This window comes from Nothoprocta perdicaria, unplaced genomic scaffold (assembly GCF_003342845.1).
Source record: "Nothoprocta perdicaria isolate Ctin4 unplaced genomic scaffold, notPer1 scaffold_116, whole genome shotgun sequence".
Taxonomy (NCBI): Eukaryota; Metazoa; Chordata; class Aves; order Tinamiformes; family Tinamidae; genus Nothoprocta; species Nothoprocta perdicaria.
Genome location: NW_020454272.1, coordinates 1,227,290 through 1,251,660, shown reverse-complemented (window position 1 = coordinate 1,251,660; position 24,371 = coordinate 1,227,290). Strand labels below are relative to the sequence as shown.

Here is a 24,371-nt window from a genome sequence, read left to right as displayed (position 1 = left end):
TGCCCAGGAGGATGCTGTGAGGGACAGTGTCAAAAGCCTTGCTCAAATCCAGATAGATGACATCCACCGCTCTGCCCTCATCTATCCAGCTAGATATTCCTTCRTARRAGRTGATCAGGTTARWCAMGCAGGATTTCCCCTTGGTGAATCCATGCTGGAAGTTTAGTTTCAACAGACATTGTGAAGGATTCCTTCCTAATCCCAGAGCATTCTTCCCTATCAGTTCTTGCATAGCTTGTTCTCTTTTTTGGAAATCAAAAATCTAAATTTGAGAAAGGGATATGAATCTGGTCTCCCACCTCTTTAATCGGTGCTCTGATGCCTGTGGTATGAAAAACAGAGATAAAACAATTCTTTCTCCTTATTTTTTTTTTTTAAAGACCAGTTATCAATTTGTGTCATGCTCCTGTGGTTCTGCCCTTAGGCAGGCTCTGCAAATGCATCCCGGATCAAGCTCTCCTGGTACCAAAGTGGAGGAGAGCCTAGTTTCTAGATTCATTCTAACGCAAGGTTTGACGTAGTTTCCAAGATGCTCAATCTGTTTTCACCTAAAAGGTTAAAAAAAAGAGGGTGTAAATGGAAGTTAGCTAGGGAGAAACTAAACAAGGGCTTCCAAGATCACAGTTTTGACTTTAGGGAGAAAGTGCATTAATGCACTTATCCTTGTTTTCCTTGTTGCTACTTCACAGAATTTGGAGGTGAATTAGCTATTCTTAAGATGTGCATCCTGTCCAGAATTTTACAGTCTAAGTCTTTGGCCCTGCATTTTTCAAACTCCAAGCTGATTTGCTTGGATCACTTTTTAGAAAAATATGAGAAAGGAAATTCTTGATAGAAATTTGAAAYATGTGCATTTACTCTGTGAGACTTTCCAGGATTTGAACAGAGATTTTGCATTTACTACAAAAATATTGGTATTAGCACTATAGTTAAATAGAATTCCACATTAGAAGCAATGCAAATATACAGCATTTTTGTTACATCTGAAAAATAAAGTGTTTGCCCCTTCCCTCACTCACCTAAACTGACATATTTCCACTGGAGAAAGGAATGGTTCCTTGTGAATTTGAATCTGTTAATTATCTTGTAGTAATATTGATTTTAAAATGRGTCCTTTGAGAAATATAGCATCCAAGCTAACAAGTATTTATTCCAAGTGATCTATAGACTCTTCAAAATTTTCATTATTTAAATGAAGCAAAATTAGCCTCAAAATATACATTCAAGATGTGAGAATGTAATTTAGRTAGATATTGATAATTATTGTATTGAATTATTATGGCTACATAAGGCAGAGCTGGGTCAGCAATGTAGGTAATTAAGTGGGCCAACTGGGACACCAGAGGTAATTTTTTTTCAATTGGCACTTTATCTATACAGCGAATTTGCATGTGACGATAGTGTTGGTTGTAATGAATCAGTGGTACAAGAAAGAGCGGATAAAAATAGCAGAAAGTCTTCTTACAAGAATCCATGTCCTAGCTTTCAGCATTGTTTAATTGTTGCTATGCTTTAATTAACTATTACTGTTGTGTGAAAGATCTGTGATTATATGTTCATTAAAATATCAACATTTGAAAGACTTTCGTTGGTACTGGTTGCTTCAGGCTTCTTGGTGGAGGATTTGAGGGAGAGCTAGAGACAGATCTTTAAAACACTSGTAGAGTGGGACTCAGAGTCTGTTAAGACTCATTTTCCCTTTAAACTGACCCCCCACTTATGTCATATTCTGTCTTAATGCAGATGTTTCAAATTAGGTGCCAGATTCCCTGAGTGGAACCTTAACTGCTTTGTGTTGYTCTCCATTATTCTTACCTATGAGTGAAATGGCTCTTTTCTTYAGTTAATAGTTTGATAGTAATTTATAATTACTTTCATAAGAAATGATGGTAACAGAAAATTTTCTTAAAATCTTCCATTTGGTGTTTTTGCAGTTGTTTTAATTGGTAAGAATGTTGTAAATATAGAGACAAAAAATGCAATAAGCTGAAGACTCAGGATGGATATCAGTACTGGTAGATTAAAGGCAAAATAAGTTTAGAAGGTTATCAGATGATTATTTTGCAACATGCTTGGTCCATTCATTCTAGTATTTTAAAGGCAATGAATGTCTGTTCCCTATGGCAAAATTTCATAGTTCTGCAGGGGCTTTTTCTAATATAGTTCTAGTTTCTAATATATTTTTCTAATATAGTCTTGTCAGATTTGTAGGTGATATAGCAATTTCTGAAGTTCCTCCAGGAATCTGATAAATCTTTTTAGCCTTAAAGTACAAGTTAACATTTCACTCAGTAATCATTCTTACAGATCTTGTTTTTGTGCTAACTGTGGCAATGCTAGTGAGAGGCAACCTTTTCACTCGCACTGAAGCTTGCTAAATTCTGGTTGTTTGCCAGTTCTCATTTGGAAATGAAATGTGTGAAACATTGCCTGAAATTTTTGAACTAATAAGAAGCAATTTTCATTTTTGAAAACTGCCTTTCACTACTTATTTCTTGCAAATCTCTAAGGAATAGTATCATTTACTTTGTGGAAGTGCTATGTTGGGATGAAAATTCATAAAGCTTGTAGCAAGTGATTTAGACAACCAAAAACAAATGTTCTAGTTATTCAGTGCATCCTCAACTGTTGTTCCCAGACAAAGCGCAGCTTTGAAGATTGACCTCAACTATTCTAATTTTGAAATGAGAGTAGGATTAGGTGTGTGGGAAGCAAAGCAATATGGGATGAGGAAAGGTCTATTTTAAAGGAGCTTTGGAGGATATATACCATAACTTGCCTTATTCCTATTGGCGTCAGACCTGTTTCCTTCCRTGCTTCCTTCATGTTATATGTGTTTGGAGTGCAAAGGAGAGAGAAGGAATAGATTTCTTTGGTGTAACTGGTCTCAGTTTTCTGATCACTTATCATGCATGCTCCCATCTCTCTTACTGAGTGGAGGAAATGATACCCCAGCTAAGTTTTGCCTTGCATGTTCTCCTTTTTTCCATCCACACAAAGTCTCATTTCTAGCTACCTTGGCAACTTGAATATGAGGCCTGTTACTCCAACTCCATTCCTATCCCAGCTGAATTTGATCCTAAGGTTTCAATTGCAGGTAGTTAGAGTAAGATTCAATGCAACACAAATTGCTGGAAATATTTGCTGTACACTTGCAAGGCCCTCCAAACACTCACTAGGCCTTTTCTGCTGTATGTTCACTATGATTCAACCCAATGTTATGTCCCACCTGTTCTGATCTTTCATAGTCCAATCTGATGATGGTCCAGCAGATTCCTGCTGGGAGGCTCCTACATGGGAGGCTGGGAGGGCGAAAAGGCTAATGCAGAGCTCCYGAGGCATGGAAGCCTCCACTGCAGCCTGCAGTACTCTACATGGCCACTGAACTTGGTCTTGATAATGTCTGCACAGCAAGTGAATTTACTCTGGTGAGAAGAAGCTCTTATATATCCTATAAGGCTTTAGGTACCAGATTCACTCTTTTTTCTCCTCCAGCTGGCATAGTTGAGCACAAAAAAGTTTATGTAGTCCACAGTCAGAACTCACTTATATCTTGTATTCCTTATGAAACCATCTTTCATAATGGAGAAAAAAAAAAAAGGCATTCTTTCTCTTATTTTTCATTCAGTTTTTACTCACTTTTCACTAAATGATTTATATGCAGTTAACTCCTCACCAAGCTTTTATTTTTTTGGTCCAGAGCTTTGTTTAGAACRAAAACCTAAGAAACCTCTCCCCAGTAATTGTTTACTGTTCAGATCTAGCAGCTATTTTGAGACTTTTGCATTTACTATTTCTAGTTTACTCAGATGATAGAAATCGACAAATGATTTTTTTTTCACCCCAGGTCTCTGCAGAGATAATATAGGAAGGAAGATTAGAGATGCAGGTACAAAAGGGAGTGAATATGCACTCATGTCTGCCATCCTAAAATGTTCTTCCATTCACCACATTTTAATATCTTCAGGGACAGATTTTCCAAGGTTCTGTTCCAAAAGGATATAGAATGCATGTTGGCCTCTTTTTTAAAGAATCTTGAAACTTGTTCCATGTTGATGTTAAGTGAAGTTGTCTACATGTTTATGAGCCTTTTGATTTGACTGGATTTTAGAAGATCTTTCAGCAGTTCAATGTATTCAAATTAATTATTTCTAATAAAGGTATTGTTTTTGTTGCTATACATATGAAGTAGTTCAGATTGTTTTATAAAGATTATTTATAAGGTATAAAAGTAAAGATACATTCCTAGATATATTTGGAGTCTGGTATAAATTTTTTTTTTTAGAGAGGCTAAGTTAACTTTAGCTGGAGAGTGCCGGAAGTGATTTTATGTGGAATATTTCAAATTAATGCCAATGCTCTTTTCTCTTTTTCATGGTATATCATGTCTTCTGCTCTGAACTTATTTATAGGCACTATCTTAGATTCTGGGGAAAAAAAGTGTTTTTTTTTCCATGTCCCTCATGCTCCTGCTTTGAGAGTTTTTTTTTTTTTTTTTTAACCAATCTTGAGTTCAATTCTTCTATGAAACCATTACCTATTCAGAAGACTAGTTTTCTGTATGTATTTGTGGGGGAAAAAAAGCATTATACTATAGAGAAACATTCAGGGCTCCAAAGTCCTGGGAGAATCTGATCTTTCCCAACTTCTCAGTCTGTCCTTGCACAAGTAGTTTTGACATTCTTTTCCTTCTTTAACTTTGAGAAGTTTTACTCCAAACTTTTCCTYATATACTTAAGAAAGCTGTAATCTAACTAAGCCTCTTATATTTTTGTTATATAATAGCATAATAATCTCAGTAGTGATTTTTGTCCCATATTCTCTGTTATACAATCCTGTTTTCTGTTGTATGTAAGCAAATCAAAGTTAAATCTTTGGGCTGAAATGCCCCAGGTGTTTCCTAGAATAATTTCTTTTTGGTGAATGTATCCACTAATATAAATCAGCTACTTTCAAGACTGAAATTATGAGGAAAAGAATTCTTGTGTTTATATTCATTCTAAGTACATTTACCATGTCATCTCTGTAAAGTTAATTGGGTTAAAATTTGACCCAATTTACAACAAATGTGTGCGCACAGGAACTGAATGCAARGAGACAATTCCTCCTGTTTCCTCTGCTCTGCCATGGCAGAAAAGAAGGAAATGAGGCTTTCCTCACTCTCAATGTGGGAGGCAGTGGAGGAGAAGGAGGTAAATCAGGCAAAATGAGAATCAGAATGGAATTGGCAGAGGATGGAAGCAGAAACCAGAGAGAAAGGAACAAGAAGGACTGTTTCTGCCTCCACGCAAGCTTGTTCCCAAACTTTCCTCTGCTATCTCTACTAGGTTAAGAAGTTAGACTGAGTAGTTGAAGTTCCCTGGTTTGCTCTAAGGGAAAGATGAAAAGCCTGTATAGTTCCACAGCAGGAGGTAGCACTAAGTCTGCTTTGAAGGAGGCATGAGTGGCTGCTTCCTTGGACACTGATGGTGACATGCAGGAAAGCCTGTGACATCTCAGCACATGGAAAGAACAGGTTCTTGCCTTCTCCAAGTGGGGACAAGAATGCAATGTGAATTCTAGACTTTCCTRGGTTCTAAATGTTTTATCATGTAGCCTTTACATACTTTTAAAAAYGTAATAATCATCTTCAAAGAAGCAAAATTATGAGCCAATATTTATGAAAAAAGCAGTAGTAAGGCATTAGCAAAGTGATACTGCCTCAAAAGCAGCAGCTTTTTGAGAAAAAAAAATAAAAATGGGATGTTTCCCATGCCTAATTGTTTGTTGAATTGGCTTTAAACATTACAACATTTGAAGGTGGRTGCCAAAGTTGTTGACACCCATAGAAGCTCTGTGATGAATATACTATGACTGTTCGTAAACATAATGGAGAGATCAAAGGTGAAATCTGTAAAATGAGCTAAACAAAGTGAAAGCAATAGTTGCAAGCAAACAATAAGTGCATTTATGAAAATGAATGAAAACATGAAGCCCTTAGTTTGGATCAGAATCTCAGTTGGCTCAGTTTGTCTAAACATATTTATAGTAACTATTTCTTGCAGCTGGAGAATGCAGCCCAAAATGGAAGATTTTTTTTCCCCAGGTCCTCCCTGAAATTTACAGTTCCTTGTAGGTTTGTTTAATTGGGGAAAGAAAGTAAAGAGGACRTGGTATGATGTATGCACTTACCAGGGAGATGAAGAGGCATTAACACTGCCTCATCCCTATTTGTACAGTCTGTGCTGCATGCACTGTTCTACTACGTGATCCTCTCGTAACTACAAGGCTGCACAAATTCTCCCTTGAGAAARCAAGGCTCTGCCTGCCTCTGTTCTGAATGCTGCACACAAATTCTTTCAGTAAATGATTTGCAGTCTTGTAGTCTTAAATCATAGCACTTACTGTGAAATACAATTTTAAATGTAATAGCTTTGTAAAGTTTCCATGATTGCCTTAAAAAGACCTCCCTTAGATTTTGCAGGATACACTGCAAAGCACTACTTGAGAGTCCTYAAGAGTACATCTGTAAACTAATCAGTCCATCTGAAAAGAGTGAAGAGTTAGCAGCTGAACAGGATGAAGCATTGCTTATTTCAGTGCCATCTGAAAGAAAGTCATGTTACAGTGGAACTGGGAGATTTTTATGTTCAGAAAGAATTCGTATACATTACTAGGCACAGACTCAATAAACCATTTAAACATGTTCTGTTATGCACATATCTACTTCTGATTTCTCTGCTGCTTAAGATCTCTACTGAGTCAGAGGCAGCAAGCTAAATGGAAAGGTAGAGATGCAGTTTTTGTAGATTTGCTCACATAAAACCTATTTCACGGTGATGAATACAAATAATAAAAAATCTTGGTTTTAGCAAATTAATGTCATCAGTCTCCAAAGGAAGAATTCCTAGAGCTCATTTGTTTTTTGCAGGTTTTCTTTACACCTATCATGATTAGAAGCTATTAAAAGAAAGCTGAGCATTTTTCCCTGAAATGAGGTATTCCAAAAAGTGATACGAGTTTGTCAGCCTGTTTGAATCATCTTMATTTGATTCCTGGCTGCAATTCACTTTGTGAGTTACTGGTCTGCCTTCTTTGATTCCCAGTATTCACTGCTAGGTAATCAAATACCTTAACCTTCAAATGCTGAAATTGCTGGTGGTGTCAGACTTCTTGAACTTCCACCTGTATTTCCCGCCCTTTGTATGAATATCAGAATCATCCCTTCTGATTCATATTATCCTCTTATTTGTGTGGCTGTAGGTCATCTCCTGCTGCTACCAGCTCCTAAGAATAGAGGACTGAATTGTGGAGGCATATTTTGTGGACTGTTAGTCTGAACAGATGGTCTTTTTCTGCTGTTTGTATATTAGGCATTCTCTGACCTGCCCGCAAGCAGAGAGATAAGAGCAGTGATAGGGTAAATTTAGGACAGCACTTGCACTGTTAAATTCAGAGGTTTAGTGGTTATATGGGGTTGATACTACCTAACCTCTTTGCCTCTTTAGCTTTTTACTAACAAGGTACTAAATAATGTAATCCTCATCCACTCAGCTGATCTTATTATGTGTTATGTATCTCCGAGCCTGGAGAAAAATCAACATAATGTGTAGTCCAGTGGGGTAGAAAGAGAAGGAAAAAAATGAAGAGTTTTGAGTGTTCCTACAGTCATGTCCTTGGTTTCAGTCAAATGAAAGAAGGTTTGAAGGTTTCACATCTGATATATGATTTGAGTGAGAACTGTGTCTTCCCCAGTGGCAGGGCTGCCAGAAACATAAGTAATTGTCCATGGGTTCAAGTGCCTTCCACATTTCATACAATGTGGAAATCAGTGCAATCATCAGTAATTTATGATTCTTGTCAGCTACTGTGCATTAAGCAAAATGTTCTTTTTTAAACACAACAGAAGGGCTTGTTTCAGGCTATTTAAGCATCTGTTATTTTTCATCTTTATTTTACCTTCTTTTTTTAGGGAAGCAACGTAATGGAGGATCAGGATCTATTGGAAATAGGAATACTTAACTCTGGACACAGACAGAGAATTCTCCAAGCAATCCAGATTCTCCCAAAGGTATAGTTTCTATTACTGTCCAAGTGAGAGAATTAACATGTACATTTTTTTTCATTTTAAAACCTTTTCATGAATGGAGATAAACTCTATTGTTTTTGTAGACTTCTTTTACACATATGCAAATTTGATATAAATTTATGTCGTTACATTGGACCCACTTTGTATAGATGTAGCTGACAAATAAACCAAAGGAGATTCAAATATGTTATTTGAATTTTTTTAATATAATTTATTATAATTATTTTTGACTGATCAATCTGATTATAAATTGTCATTGTACATGTGTAAAGAAGGCTGTCAATGAATCCCAGATATTTCTGTTTAAATAGAAGTTAGCCAGGGAGAGCTTTGCCCTTTAGAACAAGCAATATGTAAGAATTCTCAAAAGTCTTGGATAAAACAGTGAATACGTGCCTCTCGTGTATGATTTGGGGATTTCCTACAGGTGCCACRTTTGATTTATTGCTGTGTGTGTGAATTTTGCTTCTCAACTGTGGATGAAATACCTTGCAGTCACTTTTATGATCGATTTGTGGTGCTAGCTGATTTAAACTCCAGGTTGTAAAATCAGTCATATTCATGAACAATTCTTGTGTTTTGCATGCCAGAATATACCAATAAGTTTCTACTAGCATTCCAAAACACAGAAATCTGAATAGGTCAACAAGACAGATACTTGATTGAGCATGAAAACTTATAACTCSATTTTGGGAAGCTTTCTAAAGAAAGCAAAGGAAGAACATAGACACCTGTAAGGGTGAGGAGGCTGCCGCACATGACGCAGATACTGACTCAATGCCAGATATTGAGGCAGGAATAAAACCTGATATGAAGTGTGCAAATGCTCTAGTGTTTGGGTGAAGCACGTGTAGAATAATCCTTGCAGCCTTTGATAATGCTGGAGAATATGAAAATAGTTAAAGGACTTTTCTTTGAATGAGCCTTCCAAATGCATCATAGCCTATACACAAGTTCTTCTAGATCACTTATGACAGAGAATAGGGCAAACTATTTCTGCATCTTCTTCTCCTAGTCAGTCCTTATATAGCACAATATGAGTCTGAACACTGGAAGAGTCTGTACACCAAAGATAATTAAGGGCAGTAATTTCCAAACACCTTGTTAGACTAGTGAGCTAAATGGTACAAGTAGTAGGGTATATTAAAGTATATTTGATGAATTACAATAAATACTTAAGGTTTACCTATGAATCTACTGATTTTTCAGCAATTGCTATCACTGAAATGAGATATTTAAATCTTAATCTTAGATGATTAAATATTTTTCCTTGCTTCTTAAAACAATATTTTTTTTTAATTCTTTTTTTAAATTGTTCAAAGTATGGAATTGCTTTTTAAAGTATCAAATTTTCATTTATATCTACATTTAATAATTGGTGCTTATGAAAAGGCTTTTAAAAATAATTAATATGAGAAAAGATGACAGAATCAAGATCTAGAGACATTCTTGAAACCAATTGAGAACAAGTTGGTTATGCAGTTACGTAGAAGAATCGACATTTTCTGAACCAAAGATAATTAAGTAACACAGAATGGCTTGAAGCAAGAACTGAATAACAGTGAAGATGTCTGTAGAGGCTTCCCTGTGGAGTTAGAAAAAACAGTCTTAGGGACCAGGTTTCTAATGTCGCTTTGATGCAAGAATGTTGCACCAAAACAAAGGCAGTCAAAAGCTGAAGCTGTGCATCACATTTCTTCACTTAAATGACTCAGCACCTCAAGAGTCCTCGTATGGAAAAGCACATAATTTCCTATTCAAAATCCTATTCTTTTGAAGGCACAGCTGTTGGAATAGTTACAGTGCCCTCAAATTGGGAYTATGGCAATTTTAACATAAGCCAACTTTGCTTTTTTCATAACAGCTTACTGAAAGTCTCAGAGACCTCTCAGAGCCCACAAGGAATGATGAAACATTGTTGTATATCTTATAGTTTGTTGATAAGTTCAACTCTGTCATCATAAACTAAAAATATTGCACATCTTTTGAATCTTAAGGTCTCAAACCATAATTTGTCTTATTAGATAAGAACTCTTCAATTGAGAATGTACCTCCTTACAATTACTGATTTAATTCAAAACTTGATGATTCCTAGTGTTTTAGTAGTTAGTAATATTGTTTTTACTGTTATTTATAGTTTTACAGCTAAAGCTTTTTGTCATACTTTTTTTTAACTTAGACATTACTGAATAAGCTGAGAGAGTAACAATCAAGTAACATCTATTTTTAGGTTTTAAAATATTGTTCTTCCAAATTTGTTTTGTTATTCTCATGAATCTTCACCTCCRCAGACTGAAAATGCAACAGGCATATAGTGGTTGAAAAGAAATAMTGCCTTATCTCACTCATAAATACTGGCTTCCTAAACAGTAATATTTCTGTGTTTCTGCCACCAGTGGCATGTTTAGGAGATTTCTAGTGTTTGTTGTAATTTAGTTTGTAGAAACAAAAAAGGGGTGTATTTCACAGAATCACAGACTGGTTGAGGTTGGAAGGGACCTCTAGAGATCATCTAGTCCAACTCCCTGCTCCAGCAGGGACACCCAGAGCACAGGGCGGCATCCAAGCGGGTTTTGAAGAACTCCAGAGAAGGAGACTCCACAGCCTCCCTGGGCAGCCTGTGCCAGGGCTCTGTCACCCTCACAGGAAAGCAGCTCTTCCTCACCTGGAGATGGAACTTCCTGTGTTTCAACTTGTATCCATTACCCCTTGTCCTGTTGGTGACTGCTAATGAGAAGATTTTGGCGCCATCATTCTTCCCTTAGGTACTTATTTTGGCCCCAACATTCTTCCCTTAGGTACTAATACACCTAAGATCAGATCACCTCTCAACCTTCTCTTCTCCAGGCTAAACAGGCCCAGCTCACTTAGTCTTTCCTCATATGAGAGAGAAGCTTCTTGTCTAGAAGCTCCACGTCCCTCTTGTACTGGGGAGCCCAGAACTGCCCCCAATACTCCAGGTGCGGCCTCACCAGAGCTGAGTAGAGGGGCAGGATCCCCTCCCTCCACCTGCTGGCAACGCTCCTCCTGATGCAGCCAGGATCCCATTGGCCTTCTTGGCCAYGAGGGCACTGCTACCTCATGGTTAAATTGGTGTCAACTAGGACTCCCAGGTCCCTCYCCGCGAAGCTGCTCTCCAGCAGGTCAACCCCTAATCTGTACTGGTGCCTGGGGTTATTCCTGCCCAGGTGCGGGACCCTGCRCTTGTCCTTGTTGAACCTCATGAGGTTCCTTTCTGCCCAACTCTCCAGCCTGTCCAGGTCCCTCTGAWTKGCAGTTCAGCCCTCCAGAGTGTCGGCCACTCCACCCAGCTCGGTACCATCCACAAACTTGCTCAGGGTGCACTCTGTGCCCTTGTCCAAGTCATTGATGAACAAGTTGAACAGCACCAGGCCCATTACTGATCCCTGGGRGACACCACTGGCCACAGGCCTCCARCTGGACTCGGYCCCATTTRTCACCACCCTCTGAGCTCTGCCATCCAGCCAATTCTCAATCCATCTTACTGTCCCAAAGTAATTTTCCAATTATATTTGGAAATAAAATACTTATATAAAAGTATTTTTCCAAATATAAGTGAATTAAATATTTTCTTATGCAGTGTTTAAACAGCACAAATTTGATCCAGATTCTGCAGAATATCATATTTTCCCACAATGATTATATATTTAAACAGAAAATTTCATAGAAGGGTAAACCAGTATAGTTCTGACATAGACATACTTTGAAACTTTCAATTGGATTACCCATTTTTGTAATATTCTTTATTTTGTTGGACTAAAGCTAGTAGCCCAAATTCTCATCTCACACTAGTACAATTTAAGTTACTGAAGTTTCACGTGAATATTAATGATAGCAATTTATAGGTTATTATTATTAGATAAGGTTAAGACATGGCCTTAGAAATTCCATTTGTAAAATTAATTCTTAAAATGGAAATATTTCATCCATGACCTCAGTTTTGGAGCAAATTTCTTAGCAAAGTTTGATATAACATTTAGGATTTTTTGCATGAGGAAAATGAAATTAGTAAATATTTGGGGAGAGATTTTATGTGAATTGCCATGAGGAAATTCAAACATGTGTGAAGAGCTAAAGATGATATCCAAAACAAAACTCTGAAGTTGAGAGTATAAAGACTTGAGGAAGAATGTGTATGAAGAAGTTGTTCATGGGATGTTCTTAACTGACTATAAAAAATACCAGTGTAATGTTTTGGYCATGCCTAAGTGATAGAGGAACCTAAGCAGCACTTTCAAGTTACCAGAAACCTRTGTGCAGGTGACTTCTCCATGGTTTCCTAAAAGGCTAAAATATTCTTGAAAAAAAAAAATTAGCTTATTTAAAAAGTTAGATGAGAAGAAAAGATTGTTTTCCTGCTTGATGCTCAGTATATACATGGATGCTTTTCCCAGCCCATAATGGGAACACATTCATTTGACAGACAGAAAAAAGACGTTATCTGAAAGGTTTTCTTGTCTTCAGAGCTATTCTTATAATGCACAGCTTATTCCTCGCATCATCAAGAGCTCTCAGACACAGAGCATGTCTGGGAAACTTGCAGCAGGGCCTGCAGGCAGCCAGCTTCTTTCCTGGATACTTTGCAGAACCAAGCAAGAAATAGGACAAGAACAGAGAATGAGCACGTGTTCTTTGTGAGCTGTGTTACATGAACAGTAAAGCTGTGTTTCCAAGGAGTGCTGGATCTATTTTTCAAGTAACACCATTGTCTGTGCAAAGACAGTAAATCTGGCTTTTAGGGAAACAGAGTTACTATGTATGTGCAAATTAACTATGCTGTGTAGGTAGCAGAGGACAAAAATGTGTTTGCTATCACTATAATCCTGTTGCTTTAGACATCCTAGAGCTTAATAAGCTACCCGTTTTCRGTCCTGATGTTTAATTCTTGACCATTCAGCACAGCTAACTGGTACATCATTACATCTTTCACTGCTAGGGACAGCAACCAAACTAGGAGCTGATGCAAAGTGGATATGACAATATTCATCACCCTTTCTGTACATAAATCCTTGCTTCTGGTCAGATGGAAGTGAAGATGAGAAAAACATGATTCAAGGCAATTCCTACCCTGCTGTTTTTCCTCCTTCAAATACCTCTGGGCTTTACTTTGCTAGCTTGGAAGAAGGTCACTCACCTCATTACTCTGCACATCAAACTTTTGACCTTTATGAACAGAAACAAGCATCAGAATCCAGCAGAACACGAGTTTTTACATAGTTTTCACCTATGAAACAGAAAAACATAGTCTACATTAGCAGGTAATGTGGCAAAACAGGGAATGAAGGAGTAGAACAAGGYAGTTAGATGCATTCATGCTGTAGATCAAGGGATTTATTTCAAATTAGCGTTAGTCTGATCCCAGAGACCAGATATCCCTTCCATGCATATGCTTCAAAGCTGTATGATAAAAGCAGTCCCATAAAACTTTTCTTTYTTAACTGAGCCTCTGTGACTGTAGAATTTATCTGTCTCATGGAGGCAGTAGTAGCACGTCACTGGTCTTGACACTATTGCCCACATAAGGAGCTTTATTTCTATTTCTGTTTTTATACCTTCTTATTTCTGTCCGACTGCCTCTATATTGCCTGTTGCCCACCTGAGGTTAATCATAAGTTAAGCAGTATCATCTTTCTATGCTACTATACATAGACAACATCCTAGATGATCTTACTGGGATTTCCTACTCATCCTTTTGTCTGAGAAAGAACAATATGGACAATTACTTTCTGGGAATCTTTACTGGTACTTCTTTGCTCAAAGCCATCACCTCTCATGTGGTCCTAAACTCTGTAAGAGCCAATGATAGAATCTGCAATCCCATCTGAAACCTGTCCCAGGGCTTTTTTAGACCMCTAGGACTACCACTCAGTTGCCCTACACCTTTTACTCACTGAAATATTTTTATGAACATACTATCTGGGCTCATTAGAAAGATTCATGATACCTGTATGATCTATAAGTCTAGAAGAGGATTCAGAGGGTATACTGGCACCTTCTCTAGGGTCAGGAATAGTGTTAGCAATACCTGGATATTGCCTTGTCTCCTGGAAAATGCTACACACCCTCTGCATCACTGGGTCCTGAGACCATAGGGCCAGAAATTCAGCAAACGCCCAGTTTAACAGTGACATAGAATATGCTTTTTGCATTCTGTATGCAAAATAGCAGACTGCATGGCAGAGTAGAGGAAAACATTTATAATGCCTTCCAAACTGTAGGCTGCCTTTCACAGCTCCTGSAAGGGTGGAGTTAAGTCTATCTATAAAGATCAGAGTAATGATGACCAGCTTCTCCAGCATCTGTATGCACAGATGTCCATTTTCTCTGGAGTTTATCAGAGCACCGAGGATGGTGCTTTTGTCCTGCTGCTACACTTTTGCTGATGAAGAGCCTCCAAGGGTGACTAGAATAAGACAAGGGTTAATGTGGTTAACAGTGAAGACTTTTTACAGTTGCAAACGTAATGGGAAGATTATGAAGGAATAGATTTTCTGTGTCTCTGTCATCATTTCCTTTCCCACTCCCACATGAATTGAGAGGGAGCAGGAATGTCTCAAGCGCCTCTGAGGTCCGCTTGTTGCACTCACTCAGTCGTCAGTAGTGCTCAATCCATCCATTGATGTTTTCCCTGCCTATGTTTTGCATAGCCCTCTAAGCATCTTGTGACCTTTCTGGACTGCTAAGGAGTGGCTCTAACTSCTGTTTATAGTGTCACCTGGAAGCTGGGTCATTTCACAACGGAAAATTTGCAATAGAAGTTGCTAGGAGGTTGTGGGAGAAAGCAAAGGCTAATGAAGCCTGTGTAAGTGACTGCCATGGCCTGGACAGGGAGAAAAAGTAAGACTTGAAGAGAGCTAAGGAATCAGGGAGCAGAGTTGTCAGGCTACATCCTACGGTGTAGAAAAGCATACACTCACCCACAATTTTTTCAATGTCCTCCTCTTCCTCCTCCGGTGAGGTAAGAGCTTTTGTGCTATCTTTGTTAATCTAGCATCTAGAAAAATAAATGATTCGTGTATCCCGTGCCTATACTTTTGGCCAAAAGACTGTTCAAAGAGAATCCCYGCCCTTTCAGCTTTAAGATATTAAACTATATTTGACCCACTCTGCCCTACAAGTTTGTCAGCTGTCTGTCTTCAGTTCCAGCATAGCTCTKCCAGCACAGTGCCTTATGGCCATGTTCTCTGTAGCTGCCCAACATGCAAAGATGCAAAGCTAAACAGGAAGACCAAAGCAGCTTTGCAATGGGCTACAGAGAGTCTGTGGCTCAGATTCCCTGCTCCTCTACCCTTGAAAACACTCCTGGGAAGAGGACATGCAGCATTATGCAGTAGCCAAAAATCAAACTGACTAATGACATAAACATTCGCCTGAAGGCTGGCCAGTGCAGCCTAGCAAAACGGGGAAGGACAGCCCTTGTGGTCATGAGATGAGCAGAAGAGGTTCCAGCAGTCACTTCTTTTTCTCTGTTCTCTGTCACTTCTGAGTGCTATCAGCTTCGCTTCTAGCTTTTCCATAGTCAGCATGCTACAATCATCAGTAATGAAACAGCTAGCACTGATATTATTATTTAAAGATAACAACCTAATGAATCAGTAGCAGTGTGTGCAGAAGAACAATATTTCCCCTATTTGTGAACAGTTAGATTCTGAAAGGTTATATTTACAACAGTAATGGCTTGATGCTTACAGCATTTTATGCTACTGAGTCAAACAAAATGCACATGTTTGGTTAGATATTTGACACCACTGGTGTGTWTATTATAGCTGGTCTGAAATGATTGAATGGAAATACAGTCAATAGGCAGGATTTTTTTTTTATCCAAGACAAATCACCCAACAAACCTCAACAGCAAAGAAGCCTACAGGATTTGAAAGATTTTTGAGCAGATTCAAACATCCTAATACAGTAACTACAAACAAACCTTGGAAAACTACAAATAGTCCAAGGACCTTGACCTGTTAACAAGGACAAGAAGAAGATGCAACTAAATTGCAGCCCTGGTAAAGAGGCTACATTTCCAGACATATATTTCAGTTTTATTTATTATTATTATTATTAATAATATTAATAATAATAATAATAATAATAATAATAATATTTAGAAACTCCATAAAATTTTGTATGGGAAGTAGATTCTATGAATAATACTATCATAAATAATGCTATCATAACTGGGTAACCAGTCTGTCAAAAATGGCCATAAAGGAATGAGTGCTGGTAAGCTACCTGTTATTAACAGACATAACAAAAATTTTCATGGAAAAGAACCAATATTGACAAGTTACATATGTATTTTAGAACACCTGTTTGAGACAGGTTTTGCGGAAGGGGAACCTGGTTCATGACAAAGCAAAATACTGCTTTTCTGCGGAAAAACTTCCGCAAATCTTCTCATTCTGACCTTATCTTTCAGAAGCAGCTTGACCCAGCTGCTCCTGGGCTGTGCCAGGCTGGGAACTGTAAACTAGGCTGGAAACTAGGGTAGCAGCAGGGCCAGCTGGGCCACGGTGTCCCAGTACGGTGCACCTGCTGAGGACACCATAAGAGAGCAGAGCAGCACTAGTAGGTGACAGTGCTATGGTCAGCCACAGACTGGTTGGTGATAACCAGTCTTGTCCACAGGGCTGAGGCAAGGTARCTGTGGAGCTGGGAAGTCCAGTCATTGGGTCAGGATCAAGCAGAGCTCTAGCAAAGATCAAGAACTAGGACCTGAGCTTCACTCCTGAGCTAAGCTGGGGAGGCCCCARCACACAGCTCCTTCTCACTAAGATCTGATCCAAGGTTACATAGCTGCACTTTCTGGGACTTAGCCTTGAATTCCAGCAGCCGGATCTTTGGGATCAATAAGAGGGAAGAGCTTAGAACACATGWTGGTGCTTTCAGGACCTGGACAATATCCTGTATGCTAAACCTTCTTAGAGGCTACTGTACACTGAACTCTTTGTATAGGCTTTTGAGTGACTCAATGAGAATTTTATGTGTTGGCACCTAATTGTAGAGTGGAATTGTCACATACATTTCAGCTGTTCTCAGTCTTTTGTTTATTTGGTTTTTCCTTCTGTATTTGTTCGCCTGCAGCCCCTGGCAAGACACTGTGATAGGAAAGATCTCTGTTTTAACAACCTTTCAGACTGAGGCTGCTGGCAGGATTTTAGAATGCAAAGACCTGCGATGTTTTGTTTGCTCTTTATGGAGATGGATAAGTTACCAATATTTTGGCCCAATCCACATTAAAGTGGATCACCAATCAACAGACCAAAAGAAAAATCATGTTAAAAATCAAGATTAATTAAAGATTAAATGGCAATAAACAAAAGAAATAATTTGCATAGCATTCCTCATCTGGATACTTTGAAAAGTGTATTTCCCTGTGCTTCTTTAGAGAAAGGAAACAATAATACCTTACAACTTTCAAAAGCCATGTGTTCCCTGTGGGCCTTGTGCATCTGCTTCATGTCTTACTAGATTTTTCTTTTTCTGTTTATCAAGTGCTTTCTTTTCAAGTATTTCAGCACATCTTACTTCAAATCAGCTCTCAAAATAAGCTTCTTTGGAATCGGAGCTACCGGGATTCTCAGCTTTTCTGTCCAGCTAGACAGACTACTGTAAATCTGAAATTTGAAATAAGCCTGACTGACTATGAAAGAAGACTGTGCCACAGTTTTGACATCTAGGGCTTCTGTTGTAAATSTACATTCCAAAATGTCAAGAATTCATTACAATACTGTCGTAACTCAATTCCTGAATATTAACTCTCATCTTCTAATCTGACTGCTTTGTTACAGAAGTGACCAGGGGCTCAAAATCCCCTTCTTCATTATGTGAATTCTCTAGTCACTCTTTTATGATTTAAGACAATGCATCATTTAAATATTTTCATTAATATTTCATGCCCAGCATCCCCAATGAAAGTCCAAGGAGTAAACTCTCAGGTCCATGATGCAATGTGTCTGGTTCCTGTGGCTCTCCCTGATATGCACCAAAAAAAATCTTGACAATGAAGTGTTAGCTTTTTAGCATTTGAGCAGACAATGCTATATATTTTTATGAACATTGTCTTTCGAATGCAGGCTTTTGTTTCCTTTTTTGAATTCAAAACACATTTGAAATAAATTGTGAGAAATAATGTGGTTCATGGAAGATTTTAAGATCAGAATTCTCTTCAGATTACTTTGTCACTCACTTCAATCTTAAGCTCTRAGCTTTATGTTTCTGACACAATTCCTTTGTTCTCAGAAAGGAGGGAGGTATATAAGCAGGCAAAAGTGGGATACTGGCTTTCACCATGCACAGTATTACTCTTTCACATGCTGCAGATTCTGTGCAAAATATAAAGCCTCTAAACCTCTAAATCTTCTTAAAAGTTTACCAGTTGAGTATGTTACCAACCTAGCAATAGTTACATTTATATTCAAATATGTTATGTGTATAATATTGTGGAACACTGAGAATCTTACATAACTTTGTCTACTTTCTTGTGCCACTATTGCATATTACTTTAAAAGTCATAAAACCATTTTGTCACAAATAGCTGAACAAGTAYAGGCTTTCTACATTTTTATCCTTATAGCTAGCTACAAATTTTCTACTTGTGTCACTGAGAGGCAATTGTGAAAGAGAAATTGCAGCTCTTTACTTCTTAGTAGCTTAGTGGGATTCAGAAAAATAAAATGKGAGTGGTATTTCTTAGTTTACTATAAAATCAAGATTTATATTATTATGCTTTGCATGCCTGTGTTGGCATATGATGCTGCTGTGTTGGTATGTGATGCTTCTCTCTTCATTGTTCTGTCAATTCATTTCCAATAATATTTAKATCTATTGCCAAGTCTCAATCAAATTTACAGATGGAGAGCAATCTAAACAATATTAATTTTCCAGGAGTGACATATGAAAGGTGACCCATTAAAAGAGAGAGACCATTTTAATCCTCTTCTGGGGGAAAAACTACTGTGTAACCTTTATAAAACATCAGATAATCCTATAGAAGAGATAGATTAGCAATAATACAATCAAGGCAATAGGATTCATTTGGAGTTTGATATCAAAGGATCCATTCTTCAGTCTAAGTTCTCCCTCTTTTATGAAATCCTAAGTGCAAATCTGACTTTTTTTTTTTTTTTTACGCATTTAAGATATTATTAACATCTGCTTTTGCCCTGTCTCACATATGGATTTTCTAATGTCTAGTAAGTCAGTTTCCTGCTACAGTTTTAATGTACGTTAGTTTATAAGGCAAGCACTCAGGAGACAAAGATCCACGGGAAACTAAGTTTAATTAGAGCTTTTTCTCACAAAAATCTTTCTTCATGTTCTAATCATTAAGATAATGTTGGTCAAAGAATAAGATAATTCTGACCCAAAGAGAATAATAAAATTAATTGCTGTTCTGAAAGATGTGTAATGAGTATAATCAGTAATTCTTGCTCGTTCTTGTTTTACAGATGAAGCAGGTTGGTCATGATGGCTACAACCCCGGCTCTGTAGCTGAGTGGCTGGATTCCATTGAACTGGGTGACTATACCAAATCCTTTCTAATTAATGGCTATACATCGATGGACCTTGTAAAAAAAATCTGGGAGATTGAATTAATTAATGTAAGTTGATCAATTTATGGCATAAGTTCCTCATAAATGTATTGTAGCACATGTCATTCCATACCAAAGAGGAAGCACAAAAGAAATTGCATTAGAAATACTGTCATCAAGTGCTGTTAATGATTACAGAAAGTACTTTTAATGATTAGAGCTTTTATAACTATGCCTAGGCTGGCTGTAACTTTTGCTTCCATTAGCTTTGCCATTGTCTTTAGCTTGTTATTTAATCACCATGACTGTGCCTGCCTTCAGGTTTCTGAATGACATTTTAAATATATTTTTGTAGTTCTTAACTGCAAAATGTTAAGTCTTAGATTTTAAATTGTGTAAAAGTAGTACTAGCTATAAAGACACAATTTATTATTTTCTTTATAATCTGGCTAAATTAAACATAAAATAAAAAAGAAAACCTAAAAATAGTCAAGAAGTTATATTAAAGGTCTAAAATATTTTAATTATCACTCATTTTTGGTTGAAATTTTATTTTATAAAGTTAAATATCAATACCCAAATATGAGCAACTGTAAACTTTTATATGGACTACACTGTCTAATAATTTGGAATAAGATTAATTTTGTGCTATATATTGACAGTACTGCTGTATTAATTGAATTTTTTTGCAAGTGTCTAAAACACTTCATTTTYTTAAAAAAAAAAAAAAAAAAAGAAGATAAACACTTATGTCTTTGGATCTGCTGCAACTTTTCAAATTGCCCATGTTGTTCTCTTATCTGGCCTTTAGGGCAATTCCTACGTGGCAGAATGCACCAATTTATACTTTTTTCAGCTTCTCGCAGACAAAATAAGTGTGCCCTTCCTTCTGGTACAGAAGATATTGCATCTGCGCCTGGCTGCCACAACCTTCAAAGGATTACCAGCAGCCAGGGACAATCAAATATAAGATTGAGCAGCTGATGCAACTTKACACAGGGGAAGAGTTCCCAGGTCCTGATGTGCCCCGGGCTAGAAATGCAGACAACATAAAGTGGGTGCAAAGACATGGTCCAACACTGTAGCAGGTGCACATGGCACGAGCAGATATTTGGCACAAGCCCAAGACTATGACTTAAATAAAAGAAGAATTTCATAGGTCAACTATTGTTTGTTGGAATTTCTCATCGTTACATTACAATGATATTAACTAGAATGAAAATGAGCAAGAGCAAGGATCAAACTTTACGCCTGTTGCATGAGAGAAAGGTGTATTGTAGGTACATGATTAAAGTGTCAGGATATGATTGATACTATCTTGACAGCAGCTGCTAAGCTATTTATAATTGTGACTATTTTTCCAAAGAGGCTAGAATTTTTGTAAGAAATGGGGACCTTTTGCACCAGAAGCTTAYACAAATTACCAACCAGTACAGATGTGGAGAAACGGAACTCTCTGATCACATTGCCTACCATAAATTAATTTTGCATCCTGAATATTTTGCTATAATCAACTCAGAAACAAATTACCCTTTAGCTCCCCCAAGTGGATCATTAAAACCTCATTAAATGTTAGCAGCTTCATTCCAAACTTAAACCGATGCAAAGAGAAGGACCTACACAGAAGTTAACAGGGATGCACTTCTGTAAAAGTAGTATAAACCAAACCCGTTTGCTGGTATTTCTCTAATTTTGAAGCATAGTATCATGCCACTGTTTAAGATCTGTACTTTCTGGAAAACAAACAAAACAAAAAATCTCTTTTTTACCATGTCTTTAAAGGAGAATCTCTTAAATAGTATTTATATAGATGCAGGTAACTGTAGAAGTATATGTACCAGTATAATACTGGTTTACATTTTTCAGGATCCCTGTTACTAATGCTGTACTGATCACTGTTACTACATTCTAATCCATTCTTTTTGCAAATGAGAGAAGCTCAGAATTCTCATTTTAGTCAGTATATATTTAATTTCTTTCACTTTTTCCTATCATTTCTCACCAATCTGTAGCAGCTAATCATAATGAAATAATGTTCACTAAGAAATCCATAGCTTAGAAAAGCATTAGCATTTTACAATTGATAGAAATCTCTCAGAAATGGCTTGAGAAAATGTGCAGCCTAGCAGAACAAGATTGTTATCTCCGACCAGCATGCCTGCTGTTCAAAATCAATTTTAAAGATTCCACCTCCTGTTCAGGCCATGGTAAGCAGGAGCTTATTACGGAGAGTTTTTATAGAGGAATCTATAAAGGTCAAAGCCACTAACTCTGGAATTATGGCTTCAGTCTTGAGAAGGTCAGAATCCAGGCACTTGAAAAATGACAGAAAAAACACAGACCTACATTCCTGAAAGGAACTAAGAGTATCCTTGGTTTGTTGATTCTTGATGCGTTAGTTGCATATAGAGCGTAAAAGTTTCATTCAACACGGTTCAATTACACAACAAAAATATATCAAGGGCTACAGATTTGATAGTGTTTTCATTTTATAGTGTTTTCATTTTAGCCATAAGTTTAAAAAATTTCAACTACCAAGTCTATCATAAAATACATTCTTGGTTTTGTTGCTCATTTCCATTATATATTGGGAAATCATCCATGACTTTTAGAGAGTAGAAACATTTGTGAAGGTAGACATAATACATGTTATTAAGTTAACTAGCATAGCATAAAGGGCAGGGGAGAGAAGAAAAGGATTTGGCTTTCACAAGCCCGTCTTCACAAGCTTTTTCTTTTTTTTTCTTTCAAGAATTGAAAGTTCTTTATTCTACATTTATTTTAGATTCTTTATTCTTTATTTACTTTAGATCTTCTTTTTTGGACTATCTTCTCATATGCCTGTGGATCAATTTCATGAGCTCTTAGATATTTGCCTACACCTATTTTGGCAACAAAAATAGGTACAGTAAGTATAGGGGACAAGAATCATAGAAAAACAGAAACAGAATAGCTGAATTTAGAGGGAACATCTGGAGATCATCTTTTCGAACCTCTCTGATCAAGTAGGGTCGCCTAGAGCAYGTGGCCCAGCATGTGCAGTCAGGTTTTGAATATCTCTAAGGATGAAAACTCCACAGTGTCTTTGGGCAACATGTTCTAGTGCCCAATGACCATGACAGTAAAGAAACGTTTTCTTATGTTTAGGTACGTGTGTTTCAGTTTGTGCCCATTGCCTATTGCAATGGACAAGGGCTCAAGAGATAAGGGGCACCACTGAGAACAGTCTGGCCCTCTCCTCTTGACAACCTCCCATTAGATATGCACTGATAATTTCTCCTCCTGAGCCTTGCCTTATCCATATGAAATGGTCTCAATAGTCTCAGCCTCTCCTCAAAAGAGAGATGCTCCAGTCCCTTAATCATCTTTATGGCCCTTTGAGGGACTCTCTCCATCATGTCATGACATGTTCCATGTCTCTCTGTACTGAGGAAAAATGGACTCCTGATCCCAGCACTCCATCTGTGCCCTCACTAAAGCGAAGTAGAAGGAAAGGATCATCTCCATTGACCTGCTGGCAATGTTCTTCTTAATGTAGTCCAAGATACCTCTGATCTTCTTTGCCACAAAGGCATATTGCTGGCCCATGTTCATTTTGTTTTCCCCCCTTGACCCCCAGTTCCATCTTCAGAGATGTTCCCAAACTGTTCACCAACCATGACTGGTGCATGGAGTTATTCCCCTCAAGGTGCAGGACTCTGCATTTTCCCTTTTTGAACTCCGTGAAGTCACTCTCTGTCCCTCTTTCAAACCTGTTAAGGTCCATCTGGGGTAGCAGCTRCTATTCCCAGTTTTATAATATCCATGAACTTGCAAAGGGTGCATTCTGTCCACTGATACAGGTCATTAATGAAGATGTTAAGCAATATTGGCCCTAGTAATAATCCCTGGGGTACATCCCTAGTGACTGACCTCCAGCTGGACATGATGCTGCTGATCATAACACTGTGAGCCAGGTGTTTCAGTCAGTTGTCAGTTCACCTCACGTGCCACTTGTCAAGCCTGCACTTTGTCACCTTATCTATGAAAATTTTGTGGGAAACRTCCAAAGCCTTACTCAATAGGTCAATATGGTCATCCTTTATCAGAATTGCAACTAATGTGCTATTATGGATTTTACTTATAATAATGYCTCTGAAATTTTGTCTGTGATGCTAAGACACTTTTCTTCTATTTCATGGCATAATTCTATTATATTGCTTAAGCAAATAGTTCAATTTTTGGATTGCAGAAAGAAGACAGCATATTCTGAAAGGTTCCCTACAGCTGAATGAAGCTAGGTTTCCTAAATTCCCTTTATAAGCTCTAAAGGGTGGAGAGAGATAAGATGATCCAAAGGCTGAGTCAACATGGTTAAATTATGGCTATTTATTTGGATTGCTACCTGCAGGAGTTTCTGTCTCTCTGTTAACATGCAGATATGGTAGGAAGTTTTAGTATATTTAAGTTATATGAGTTACCTCTTACTCCCATAGACCCCTGAAATTATCAGAGCTTTGAATCTTGTGATCTTTCTAGAAAGAACAGCTTATACTTTATTTCCAGCACTGTTTTACCATTCCTGGAAGTTACCATCTTACCATGACTTGGGGACGAATTCCAGTCATATCAGAGTGAAAAATGGCTTGAGATTCCTCTCTCTTCTGTCTTCTCCCAGTTTCTCAGCTTCTCTGCCTTATTGATATAAAGCAATAAATTTAATATGTAGCTTCTTGCTGCAGGTTAATACCTGCTCTTACTTATATGCTCCT

General features: G+C 37.6%; 1 protein-coding gene across 3 annotated transcripts in view; it reads left to right on the top strand.

Annotated features, from left to right (window-relative positions):
* The window catches only part of ANKS1B (ankyrin repeat and sterile alpha motif domain containing 1B), a 195,679-nt gene that overhangs the window by 19,737 nt on the left and 151,571 nt on the right, over positions 1–24,371 (top strand). For all 3 annotated transcript variants that reach the window (XM_026053456.1, XM_026053455.1, XM_026053454.1), the window contains exons 2-3: positions 7,952–8,050; positions 19,537–19,689. In XM_026053456.1, the coding sequence (XP_025909241.1) occupies positions 7,952–8,050; positions 19,537–19,689 (252 nt within the window). The remainder of the gene's footprint in view (positions 1–7,951; positions 8,051–19,536; positions 19,690–24,371) is intronic.